A 13,001-nucleotide genomic window follows, 5' to 3' on the forward strand; every position below is an offset into this window, starting at 1 on the left:
GTTTTTCTTTGTTTTTTGGTTGTTCTAAGAGGTAGCAGTTGAGTGAAACATTTCATCTAAGCCTTTGACAGAACAAATACCTTGTGGAATATCCATTTCTTCACAGGAATTAAAACATCTTTGTAAGAAAGTGGTTAAGGGGCCGGGCGCGGTGGCTCAAGCCTGTAATCCCAGCACTTTGGGAGGCCGCGGCGGGTGGATCACGAGGTCAAGAGATCGAGACCATCCTGGTCAACATGGTGGAACCCCGTCTCTACTAAAAATACAAAAAATTAGCCGGGCATGGTGGCGCGTGCCTGTAATCCCAGCTACTCAGGAGGCTGAGGCAGGAGAACTGCTTGAATCCAGGAGGCGGAGGTTGCGGTGAGCCGAGATCAAGCCATTGCACTCCAGCCTGGGTAACAAGAGCGAAACTCCGTCTCAAAAAAAAAAAAGAAAGAAAAAGAAAGTGGTTAAGAAGCACAAAGCCAGGCATGGTATTTGTGAAAATGGCAAGATAAACATAATAGTCACCATTTCACAGGACACTTAGTCCCTACCTATACTGTGTACTAAGCACATTCATATATTTAATACCTACAGTCTTTTGAGTTTATTACTCCCCTTTTACAGACAAAACTGAGGCTCCAAGAAACACTTGCTCAAGTTTACCCAGCCAGCAAGTGATGGAGCCTGAATTTGAACTGTCATCTGACCATTGGGGATGCTATAAAAGTTTCACTGGTTCCCCACACTGGCCAGACAAAAGGACCAGTGCAGCCAGCATGGCCTGTTTCCTATGCCAAGTCAGCTTTTTCAGGACTCTCCACTTTGTATAATGCCCACCCACCTTTTTATTTTTTAAGAGATGGGATCTCAAACTCCTCGGTTCAAACAATTATCCTGCCTCAGCCTCCTGAGTAGCTGAGACTACAGGCATGGGCCACTGTGCCCAGCTTGTATACTGCCGTTTTGACAAGTCACCATCTCTGAGCTCATGCCCAATGGAGTTAAAGCAACTTCCCCATGTCTTCCCAAATGGATGAGGAGCCTATTGTTATCAACAAGATAGATATTTGCATTTGTGGATAGATGATCTTTCATCCTGTGGAACTGTGGCCACATAAGCATTGCAGCAGGTGTTAATATCCCAGACCTCTGAGCCCTAAAATGTCAGCAGCGCAATTCACCCCCTCTGCTGAGTGCAAAAGATGGTCTTGTGCATTTCCAGATACATTCCAGGAGGATGGGGCTGCCCCAAGGCTACAGCTACTGAATCTGAAAATAGGAGACACTATAACGTTCAGCCTGCCCTCCATCTGTATCAGCAGGTTCCACATCAGGGATTCAACCAACCATGGGTCAGAAATACACTACTGAACAGAGACTTTTTTTTCTTCTTATCCCCTAAACAATACAGCATAGCTACACAGCATTTACATTGTATTAGGTATTGTTAAGTAATCAACAGATGAATTAAAGTATACAGGAGGGTGTGTGTGTAGGTTATATGCAAACACTACATCATTTTGTGTCAGGGACTTAAGCATCCTCAGATTTAGTTATCTTTAGGAGGTTCTGGAACCATTTTCCCCTGAATATCAAGGGACGACTGTATATCCTCACCTATCAAAAAAAATAATGGTCAAACTTAAATCTTGTCTCATTTGGGTGGTGTATGAACCACTCCAAGGATATAAGTTCCTTTTTGACTGAAAAGACTCTACTACCTACTAGCTGGGTGACCTTGAACAAGGTAGCTAAACTCATGGAGCCTCAGTTTCATCCAACAATGGGAATTAAGCTTGGTGAGATCGGTAGGCCCTAGTGCGGAGGCAAGTGTTCCTTCCTGGGCTTTCCTTAGCATCTCCTGTCCGGAGCTGCCCTCACCAGTCCACTTAGCTCAGAGGACATGGTGAGATGATGGCCTAACTTACCTGCCACAAGTTTAAGGAGCAAAGCTGTGTAAAGAAATGAAGTCAGTGGGAAATGGTGGTGGAGTCCCAGCTTAAGTGTCATTATCTTTGATGGCACAAATGGAGAGACAGTTTCTAATCCCCTGAGTAGGCAGTTTTCCAACTTTGTAATGGATAATTTTTCTTCATATTGGAGCTTAAACCCATTTGTTTTTTTCTAAATGTGAAATATACGTCCTGAATATTTTGGAGTATTTTGTACATTAAACCTCCTGAAGAGAATCTGACATTATTTGGAGCAAATCAACCAACTCAAGTTCTGGCCTCTCAAAGCTTATTCCACATATACAAAAAAAAAATCCCAAACTTCAAAAGTTATCCTTATATATTTATGATGTTATCTTTTTTGTGTGATTTTTTTTTTTTTTAGTGCAGTGGTGCTGCAACCTCCATCTCCTGGGTTCAAGGAATTCTCCTGCCTCAGCCTCCCCAGTAGCTGGGATTACAGATAAGTGCCACCATGCCTAGGTAATTTTTTTGTATTTTTAGTAGAAACGGGGTTTCACCACGTTGGCCAGGCTGGTCTCGAACTCCTGACCTCAAATGATCTGCCCACCTTGGCCTCCCAAAATGCTGGCATTACAGGCCTGAGCCACTGCGCCCAGCCTGTGGTAGTATCTTAACCACTTTAAAATTGTTTCAGAGCCTTGAGCCACCAGCCAAGGTTAAAACTGGGGAAACAGAAATCAGGGTTTTAGACACTGCAAGGTTGCAACTTATCAAGGAACAGCATGAGCCCCCAAGTTCTGTCTGATGGGTTCCTGGATTCTATCACGTAAAGTGAAAGCCAAGGTTCCCCCTGCGGCCTCCTATGGCCTGGGATGGGAGCTAAGGCTTTGCCTCTGTCCAGGGTTTCTATCTTCTTGAGGTCAGAATTATGGAGCCTGGGGGAGGGGAGTCAGAGCTCTACCCTTTGTCCATTCTAATCAGGGCTTACTGTACCTGCCTGGAGGAAGAAAGACCTATTCCTCCAAATCCCAGACTTCCACTAGTCCACTGATATGGCGTCTTTCACCTTTAGATTTGTATACACCTGCCCGGAGGAAGAAAGACCTATTCCTCCAAATCCCAGACTTCCCCTAGTCCACTGATACGGTGTCTTTCACCTTTAGATTTGTATACACCTAACACTCCACGAACTGTGTGCTGGCAAGAGGTGGTCTCCTAGACGCAGCAGCTGAATGAGCACACCCCTTCCTGCTAGTAAGGGCTGTCTGCCACCCCTGGATAATCCTACTCTTCTCTTCCCTTAGTTCTGGCACTCAGTACCAGCCCAGCTAATGGTCATAGAATGAATAAGTGAATGAATTAATGAATGCAGCACAGTTTTACTGCAACTGGTGGCAAGACATCCAAAAAGAAATCTGAAAAGAAACAAACACATTTACCCACAGAATTGAAGCTCACTTCCCAATTTTTTTTTTTTTTTTTTAGCAATCCATAGTAGGAAGAGCAACTCAAAAAAAATATGCACTGAGTTTGAAGCAGCTCCAGTGGGAAACAAAACTTGCTATTTGAGCCAGTCAGGTTCCTGGACGCCATTGTACCACCCTTTGGCACAGCTCGGTGTGTAGCTCTGTGGTCAGAACTGCTTCTCTGCCCTTCCATGACGCCACACTCACACCCGGAGGCCGAGGTCGTACCACATCTCCTAGTCCTTCAAGCTTTTAGTTAGTTTTTTTTGTTTGTTTTGTTTTGTTTTTTTTTTAATTGTTCCCAGAACCAAACACATAGCCTAACCAACCCCTGGATTGTAAAATAAACTACAAAGGAAGACAATACCAAATGAGGCTCCGCAGTCACCATGCCCAGCAGTAACCGAGAAACGCTTGGTTTCTTGTCTGGGAACAGCGCTCACCCCACACCCCAAAGGAACTGCTTGGTCCAAAAGATGGAGAAGATGAGCAGCAGAGTGACGCTGAGGATGACGGCCATCAGGTAGGCAAAGATGCGGAACTGAGGGTTGCGGAAACACTCCCTCGCAGAGTAGTGGCTGGGGATGGGGATGGCCGTAGGCACGGTGGCAGAGGCCGTGTCTGGGGGTGGCCCAGTCTGGCCCCCAGACTGGGGGCCAAGGTCCAGTGTGTAGACTCGAGGCTGGCGCAGGAAGTAGCGGCTCTTGGGCTGGTCCTTGAGGCAGAGCTGACGGCCTTCCAGGATGACATGGTGGGGCTCCAGGCGGAGCAGTGTGAGCATGGCAGTGTCCGTGGGCAAGTCAGTGACGGGCTGCCCTGAGGCCAGCACCGTGGGCTGGCGACAGAGCGGGCACAGCAGGCGGCGCCGGGCCGGGGTCACCAGGCTGAGGTGGGCCAGGCATTCCACGCAGAAGGAGTGGCAGCAATCCAGCATTTTGGGGGTATGGAACGTGTTGTTGAAGGGGTTCCAGCAGACGGGGCACTCAGCCTCGAGCTCCCGGCCCTGCTGCTCAGCCATCTTCAGCAACACACGGGGAGGCCTCGTGGGAGTCGTCCTGGCAGAAGCGGGAAGGGAACAAAGGAACAGCCATGAAACCCCATCCCTGTGCTTGGCCTGAAGCGAAGTGTTTTGTGGGTGTTGAAAGTTGTAATCATTCAGGTTTTACTTAGGTTCAAAAGCGTTTTGTTCTTGATCACCAGTTCCTAAGCCATCAAGTTGACTCAAATGCTCTGCAGCCTTCCCTCTATCAAGGGGAAAGCCTGGGCCAACCCTACTAAGAGCCCCCAAGTGAGCCGGCATTGAAGGAAACAGTGCCCCCAGCTTCAGACTTTGGAGCTGAACACAAGTGCTCCTTATGGTGGGTGTGTGTGCCCTTGGCTGCCCTGAATCCAGGGAACTGGGGATAAGCTGCAGTCTGTGAATTTTGCTAGAGAAACGAAACAAATGTTTCCTTCCCTGCTACCTCAAATCCCTGACTAGCACAGAGATGGGTTTTGTGAATTCCCTGGTCTGTCCCTCCTATGGGGACAAATGCCAGGCCCTCTTTCCCTCCTCCCCTTGAGTTAGAGGGCCAACCCTCCAGAGTCTACTCACCCAATCCATGGCCTGGCAAGGAGGCCCCTGGTAAGGCCTTTCTCCTCACCTGGAAGCCTTGCAGAAGCTCCCCTGCCCCAGTCCCCAGTCTTCCAGAGCCTCTTCCCATCCTCTGCCTCCCCTGGCTCCTCCTCCCTCCCTTTGTCCTGGGAGCCCTTCAGGGCACCCACCTGGGCTTCCGTGGACTCCAGGATGGCACGCAGACTACTCTGGAGGGCTTGAGGCTCCAGACACTCTCTCCCCTGAATAAGCAAAGCTTTGGGAGACTGCCTTCTTGCCACCAAGCCAGGAGCCTGTCTCCATGGCAGCACACACGCAGCACCTGGGGCTGCCAGGTGGCCCAGTCTGCAGCCTCTTGAGCACACCTGCGTGGAGCCAAGGCCCAAGAGCTTCCTGGGGGGCGGGGTGGGGAGGGAGATGGCGACCTCAGTTCCCTCCAGGGCATGGCAACTAATTGAACCTGGAAGCCAAGCACCTGCAAGATTGTAGGCCGTCCCTTCAAGACCTGGACTCCCTGGTCTGGAAAGGTAGGGTGGCAATTTCCTCTTTCTAGATGTGAAAAGGGTGAGTCTTCTGGGCTTCCTCTCTCTGAGGCCCTCATTTCTCTTGGAAAGTGGCTGGCATCTCCTCCTTGCACAAAGGGGCTGCCCACTCAGCACTTTGGTTGCTGTGGAAGTTACCTACTTCAGAGCTTAACAGCTCTGACTATCAGATTCAGTCCAGTCACCTGCTGATCTTTTAATGTGCCTAAGTAACTGCAAGCAGCGTGTACAAACCTTGCTGCCGTCTGCTTTGTTCTTAGCACACAGCCAATCAGCCTGCTGAGATCTTAGAGTTGGCCATCCCTTCAACGTTAGGGAGTTCAAGCGGGGAGTTGGAGGGAGGCGCACTCCAGCCTTGCTTCTCCACTTCAAACAGAAACACCTGGCTTTTCTCTGTTTCTCTACGGGTCATTTGAATAATTTGAAGAGTTGAGCTGCTAGGGAAAAGAAAATGTTTAAAAACCAATTCTCCATCTGAACTACTTGCTTTGCAGATGAGAAACAAGAAGTGACTCACACAAAGTCACCCAGCTAGTTAATGGTGACATGGAACCCATGTCTTCAGACTCAGTCTTCATAAAGATGAAGGCTGCATCCGTGCGGTCCAGCTAGATAACAAGTGTTTGCATGTTATCAGGAATCCCTCATGGCCAAGAGACTCGTGGTAGAAATCCAGGAACTATGCAAGAGGGGATCTGGAAAAAGGGAGTCTCCCTGGAGCCCCTGATATGACATCATCTACCCTGACTGAGTGGCTTCCTGGTTTTCTTCTAGACCTCAGGGAAGGAGGAAATGAAGAGAGGTGGAGGGAGATGGAGCCCTAAGTGAAACTAGGGTAGTTTGCCAGGCTCTGCACTAGGGCTTTATTCTATGGTCCATTCATCCACTCGATCATTGCTGAGTGCTTACTCTAGCCCAGGTGCTGTGCAAGGTATTATTGGTTATCATGGTGAACAAAATAGACATTGTCTTTGACCTCATGACATTTAGAGTGTAGTGAGGCAGAGACATTTAATGAATAATGGACAATAAATAAATACATTTTTTTTTTTTTTTTTTTGAGATGGAGTCTCACTCTGTCATCCAGGCTGCAGTGATCTCGATTCATTGCAACCTCTGCCTCCCGGGTTCAAGCAATTCTCCTGCCTCAGCCTCCCAGGTAGCTAGGACTACAGGCACCCGCCACCACGTCCGGCTAATTTTTCGTGTTTTTAGTAGAGATGGGCTTTCACCAAATATACAGTTTTAATGATTGTTAATAAAGGGCACAAAGGAAAATGGGCTTGAGGTGTTTGGTGGCTGCTCCCGATGAGACAACCAGGGAAGGTTTCTGCAAAGAGGTGACAGCAGAGCTGAGACCAAAGTATAAAAGAATCTAGCCAGGCAGAGTGGAGGAAGAGCGTTGTAGGCCTGGGGAACAGCAGGTGTGGCCCCGGGGTGAGAAAAGCTGTGCCAATTTGAGAAAGTGAAAGGAGACCAGGTGACCAAAGTGTGGTGGCTGGAGCCGGGGTAGGCAAGGTGGGGAGGGGTAGGATGTGGGACCTGTGGGCTCAGGAGCTCATCTGGATTTTATTCCAGAGGTGAGCGGTAGGGTAAGGTACCTGATCCTAGTTCCATTTTCTTTTTTTTTTTTTTTTTGAGAGGGAGTCTTGCTCTGTCGCCTAGGCTGGAATGCAATGGCACAATCTCGGCTCACTGCAACCTCCACCTCCCGGGTTCAAGCAATTCTCCTGCCTCAGCCTCCTGAGTAGCTGGGATTACAGGTGCCCACCACCACACCCGGCTAATTTTTGTATTTTTAGTAGAGATGGGGTTTCACCATGTTGGTCAGGCTGGTCTCAAACTCCTGACCTCGTGATCTGCCCACCTCAGCCTCCCAAAGTGCTGGGATTACAGGCGTGAGCCACTGCACCTGGCCCCTATTTTCATTTTTAAAACACCATTCTATACAGAGCAGAGGACAGACTGAGGGACAAGCTTGGGAAGGGAAGACCCACTCGGGCTCTGTCGGCTGTGCGATGGCAGTGCCGGTGCAGGTCAGGTGGTGGTGGAGAAGATAGAAGGGGATGAGGTAAGTGATATCTTTGGGGACAGAATCAAAGCAGTGGAGTTCTTAGGATCGAGACTGTAGTTTCTAGAACCAGGTTGTCAAGGTTCATGACAACAGATCCATGGCTTTTTAGGGCTGTGATTCCAGTTGAATTGCTTGACCTCTCTGTGCCTCTATTTTTTCCATATGGAAAGGAAGCCAAAAGTAGTAAAGCTTTTAGTTAGAGCCCAGCACCCAGTAAAGACTACAAAGTTATGCATTGGCTGGGCACAGTGGCTCAGCACTTTAGGAGGCTGAGGCAGGCACATTGCCCCCAAGTTTGGGAGTTCGAGACCAGCCTGGACAACATGGAGAAACCCTGTCCCTGCTAAAAATACGAAAAATTAGCCAGGCGTGCTGGCGGGTGCCTGTAATCCCAGCTACTTGGGAGGCTGAGGCAGGGGAATGACTTGAACCTGGGAGGTGCCATTTCACCTCAGCCTGGGCAACAAAAGCAAAATTCCATCTCAAAAAAAAAAAAAAAAAAAAAAAAAGCCAGCAATGCATCACCTAACAATGGGAATATGTTCTGAGAAATGCATTGTTGTATGAACATCACAGAGCATATTTACACAAACCTAGATGGTAGCATCTACCTAGGCAATATGGTCTAGCCTATTGCTTCTATGCTACAAACCCATACAGCATATTATGTTCTGAATACTGTAGGCAATTGCAACACAATGGAAAGTATTTGTGTATTTCAACATAAACTTAGAAAAGGCACAGTAAATATATGGTATTATAATCTTACGTGGCCATCATCATATATGTAGTCCGTGGTTGACCAAAACATTGTTATGGATATATGAGGCAGCTGGGATTATTAATGTAAATAGATTTGAGAGAGAGGAAGGGTCAAGGTTGACTTCAAAGCCATGACAAAGTTTTCTGCATCAAGTTTTGAGGAGCCCCTGAATTCCAGATCGTGGCAGAAACAGACCTTTAATACTTATCGGAAGCCTTGAACTATATATTGCCCCAACTCATCTATTCCCTCACTGGGAACGGATTCCACGGAAATCATCAAGGACTTCTGCAAAGATGTGATTACAGAGATTCCCATCGAGGGATGGGAATTTAACAGTGACCTATGGAGAACGGCTTCATCGTCCAGTAATAGGACATCGATTAAGTAGATTCTGCTCCATCCATAGCCAGAGACATTATGCACCCTTTAAAATGATGTGATAAAACTATTAATATGGATATACGCCTAGGATATAACGTCATTAAGCAAAAAGAACCAGCAACAAAACCATATTACAATGTAATCCAATTTTCAAAACCGTGTGCACCATGGGAAAAATGTCTGGAAAGATAAACAACCAAATATTAGCAGTGGTTATCTCTGGGGGCAAGATTAGACGTTGGTTTTTTATTTTTAGTTCTTTTACCTGGAAATTCTAGCTTTACTCCGGTAAGCTTGTATTACTACAAGTAAAGATCTCCTGTTTCCCCCAACATCAGATCTACATTGTCTGAAGTTCCACAGCCAGAGCTGTAAAGGGCTGTCCAAGAGGAGGAAGGATCATTATTCCCCGGGCCTTTATCTGTGCTGCTCCCCCGGGGGTCCACTGTTGTTTCGGGATCAGCTGCGGAGAGGCTCTGGCCACGCACCAACCCCACCCCACGCCAGGACATCTCAGCTACAGTAAACCCTAAACACTGCCCCAAAGTCATCTCCTTGGTCTAAGAACAAGTCATCACCAAATATCAACTGTCCCTAGCATCACTCCAATGTTTTCAGCCAAAAATTGGCATTTTCATAGCACTTCACAGTTTAGCCCTTGCTAAAATCTAAGCGTGATGATCCATTTGATAGGTGACTTGCTTTTTAGGATTTTTTTGTTGTGTTTGCAGAAGGCCATTTGATACTCTAAAACCACCCTGTGAGAGAGGCTGAGTGGGGAGTAGAAAGCAGGCCGGCTTTGGAACAAGATTTGGAACCATTTGTCTTCGACAAATGTCTTAACCTCTCTGAATTTCATTTTCCTCTGTAAAAAAGGCTAATAATCCCACTCCTCCAGGGTTGCTCTGTGGATGGAATAGTCTATAAGGTGCCCAGGAGAATACAGAAGGCGCTCAATACAGACCTACATGATTATTGTTAGATCCATTTTCTAGATGGGGAAGCCAAGGCTCAGAGGCTGAGGCGACTTGCCAAAGGCTTCCCAGCTAGAGTGGCTGAGTTGAAAGATGAACCCAGGAGCCTGCCATCCCAGGCCAGAGTTCACCTGCCGCACACTGCTGCCTCTCAGGACTCTGGGGCCTGGTGACCTGGCCCTCTGCGACCCTCTCTGGCTCCTTACCTGCCCCCTCAGAGCTGCAGCCTCCTCCACCCGTCCGTGCAGCCCTGCACACATGAGCTTTGTTTTCTGACTTCCCAGGCCTGATTTCCAGGCAGCATGGGTGGGTCTCATTTGCATAGGTCCTAGCAGGCTTGGCCAGCTCTGGCTGTTTCAGGTTTTCTTCTTCCTTCTGGTGACTTTGGACTCCCTGCACACCCTGGAGGCTTTGGTTGCTTTGTCTTCCTCCTGTGAGTCACTCTGGCTTTTGCTCCGAGGGGGGTCGAAGTGCACTCATCCTTGCAGGCCTCTGTTCTGGATGGGTTGGTCCCCTGCCATCCCCTCCGGTTCCACTTGCCCTCTGTGGCTGACCCGCCTCGACTCCTGGCTTCTGCCCAGATGGATCTTTCCCCCCGCTGAGGCCCTGCAACCAAAATACAAACGGCTCTAACAACAGTGGCCATTAATACAGCAGAAAAAAATAGTCGGAGAGAGGCAGTTAAGCATCCTCCCGAAGAGCCAGGGTTCTCAAGCCAGGCATACTTCTAGGTCAGAGTTCAGTCTTCACTGAGAGTCCAAACTCCGCTTAACTAGCAATGGAGACTTGAGGAAATCAGTTAACTTCTGCCAGCCTCAGTTTCCTCACCTGAAAATGGTCATAATAACCTACCTACTCAATCTGCAGATTAACAAGGTGATACATATCGGGATCATATAATAACACAGTGCCTGGCACACAGTAATACAGTAAACGTTAACCAGAACTATTATTGTTGCACGACCAATCTGTTCACGTGGCCCATCTTTTGTTCCCACTCAAATTCTTTTTGAATCTATGGTCCTCTTCTTTTCTCTCTTCTCCTCCCCTCTCCTCTCCTCTCCTCTCTTTCTTTCTCTCTTTCTTTCTTTGACATGGTCTTGCTCTGTTACCAAGGCTGGAGTGCAGCGGAGCGATATTGATACACTGCAACCTCCGCCTCCCAAGTTCCAGCGATTCTCCTGCCTCAGCCTCTGGAGTAGCTGGGACTACAGGCACCCAACACCATGCTCATATTTTTAGTAGAGATGGGGTTTCACCATGTTGGCCAGAACGGTCTCGAACTCCTGACCTTAGGTGATTTGCCCACCTTGACCTCCCAGAAGTGCTGGGATTACAGGCGTGAGCCACCGTGCCTGGTCCCTTATTTCTTTACTAACATATTCATCAGTGCTTGAGAAATAAGCAAGTAAATAAACGTATCTGCTTGGTGATGTAATCAAAAGCCCCAGTCCCCTCATTTTGTGTCTTTTTTACACTAATTTTTATGTATTTATTTATTTTGAGACAGTCTCACTCTGTCATCCAGGCCGGAGTGCAGTGGCATGATCACAGCTCACTGCAGCCTCAACCTCCTGGGCTTAAGCAATTCTCCCACCTCCGCCTCCTGAGTACCTGAGACTACAGGTGCATGCCACTGTGGCTGGCTAATTTTTATATTTCTTGTAGAGATGGGGTTTCTCCACATGGCCTAGGCTGGTCTCAAACTCCTGGGCTTCAGCAATCCACCTACCGAAAGTGCTAGGATTACACTTGAGCCACCACGCCCAAATTTGATTTTTAAATAGGTAATATATTTACATGGTTGAGCATGTGAATGGTTTTATTTCATAGTGAAAACTTTATCTTCCCAGCCACCTGGTTTCCCTGGAAATCTGAGTATTATACCATCAGTTTGTTATCTTTCCAGAGATGTTTTATGCATACACAAACAGCATTTCCATGGCAAAACATCTATGTATTCCTTTTCCTCCTTTTTACACAAATGTGTGTGTTATATACACTTTTCTGCATTTTTCTTTTTTTCATTTGATGATGTGTTTGAGATATAATTCTGTATTAGTACATAAAGACCTTCTTCGGTTTTTGGCCGGGCATGGTGGCTCGCACCTGTAATCTGAGCACTTTGGGAGGCTGAAGTTGGTGGATCACCTGAGGTCAGAAGTTGGAGACCAGCCTGGCCAACATGGTGAAACTCCGTCTCCACTAAAAATACAAAATTTAACTGGGCATGGATTTAACTAATCGCTTGAAACCAGGAGGTGGAGATTGCAGTGAGCCGAGATCACACCATTGCACTCCAGCCCCGGTGACAGCGTGAGATTCCTTCTCAAAAAAAAAAAAAAAAAAAGTCTGGGCACAGTGGGTCACGCCCATAATTCCTGCACTTTGGGAGGCCGAGGTGGGTGGATCATCTGAGGTCAGGAGTTTTTGACCAGCTTAGCCAACATGGTGAAACCCTGTCTCTAAAAAAAAAAAAAAAAAACAGCCAGTGTCATGGCACATACCTATAGTCCCAGCTACTCGGGATGCTGAGGCAGGAGAATTGCTTGAACCCAGGAGGTGGAGGTTGCAGTAAGCTGAGACTGTGTCACTGCATTGCACTTCAGCGTGGGCAATAGAGTGAGACTCTGTCAAAAAGGAAAAAAAAAAAAAAAAACAAGACCTTCTTCGATTTTTGAATGGTTGTATCCGATTTCACCAAATGGCTATACCATAAATCACTTCACCAATCCCCTATTGATCTAATCCCCTCATTTTAAATATATAAATATTGAATGGAAGAATAAATGCAAAAATGATTGCTGATTTTAAGTTAGTCTAGAATGGTGTGAAAATAAAACTGTGGACTTTGGGAAGTTTTAGATCTCTAAAGAAAATGTCTAAGTAATAGACGTTTTACTTACTTCTGAGCTAGAGACAAGAGGCATATGATCGCTGATGACCTCAAAGTTCCTCTCAGCTCTTGAATTCCCTGCTTTTTGGTGTCACTACTGGTTAACTGAGGTTAGTGGGGTTTTGAGACACTGATTTAGTCCAAAGAACCTGGTTTGGTATTTGAGCGTTTGGAAGTCATGCTTTCTGGCTTGGCAACATGAGAAAACATAAAAAAGTTCATTTACTTTGACCTAATAATATAATTCCCCAGAAGCAATAAAAAGATATATTTTGGTTGAGTGAGGCTATTCACTGTAGTTTCATTTTAATCACAAATGATTGAAAACACTCCAAAACCCCATCAATTAAGTGGAAAACTATGTAATCATTTAAAATGATGATGTAGAAAGATTTTCATTGACT

The 13,001-nt window shown here is 46.9% G+C and overlaps 1 protein-coding gene across 4 annotated transcripts; it reads right to left on the reverse strand.

Annotated features, from left to right (window-relative positions):
- Positions 1–85: 85 nt before the first annotated feature.
- Positions 86–12,276, reverse strand: RNF183 (ring finger protein 183). 4 transcript variants are annotated; one of them, XM_039474709.2, is made up of 4 exons: positions 12,209–12,276; positions 9,908–10,307; positions 5,741–5,940; positions 86–4,425 (listed from the first exon to the last, which is right to left on the reverse strand). In XM_039474709.2, exon 4 carries the CDS (start codon positions 4,386–4,388, stop codon positions 3,810–3,812), a length of 579 nt encoding a protein of 192 aa, XP_039330643.1. In that variant the 5' UTR covers positions 4,389–4,425; positions 5,741–5,940; positions 9,908–10,307; positions 12,209–12,276; the 3' UTR covers positions 86–3,809. The 4 variants fall into 4 exon arrangements, with proteins under 4 accessions (XP_039330643.1, XP_010334252.1, XP_010334251.1 ...); XM_010335950.2 differs by having other exon boundaries at positions 5,741–5,943; XM_010335949.2 differs by lacking the exon at positions 5,741–5,940 and having other exon boundaries at positions 12,209–12,275.
- Positions 12,277–13,001: the final 725 nt, after the last annotated feature.

Source organism: Saimiri boliviensis, chromosome 2 (assembly GCF_048565385.1).
Source record: "Saimiri boliviensis isolate mSaiBol1 chromosome 2, mSaiBol1.pri, whole genome shotgun sequence".
In the NCBI taxonomy this organism is placed as follows: domain Eukaryota; kingdom Metazoa; phylum Chordata; class Mammalia; order Primates; family Cebidae; genus Saimiri; species Saimiri boliviensis.

Bases quoted from the DNA above. Each gene is read 5' to 3' on its own strand.
- RNF183 (XM_074395191.1), bottom strand. From the start codon at position 5,565: ATGAGGGCCTCAGAGAGAGGAAGCCCAGAAGACTCACCCTTTTCACAT. The intron at 4,426-5,134 runs GTGGGTGCCCTG...CGCTTCTGCCAG, and splicing joins TGGAGTCCACGGAAGCCCAG to GACGACTCCCACGAGGCCTC.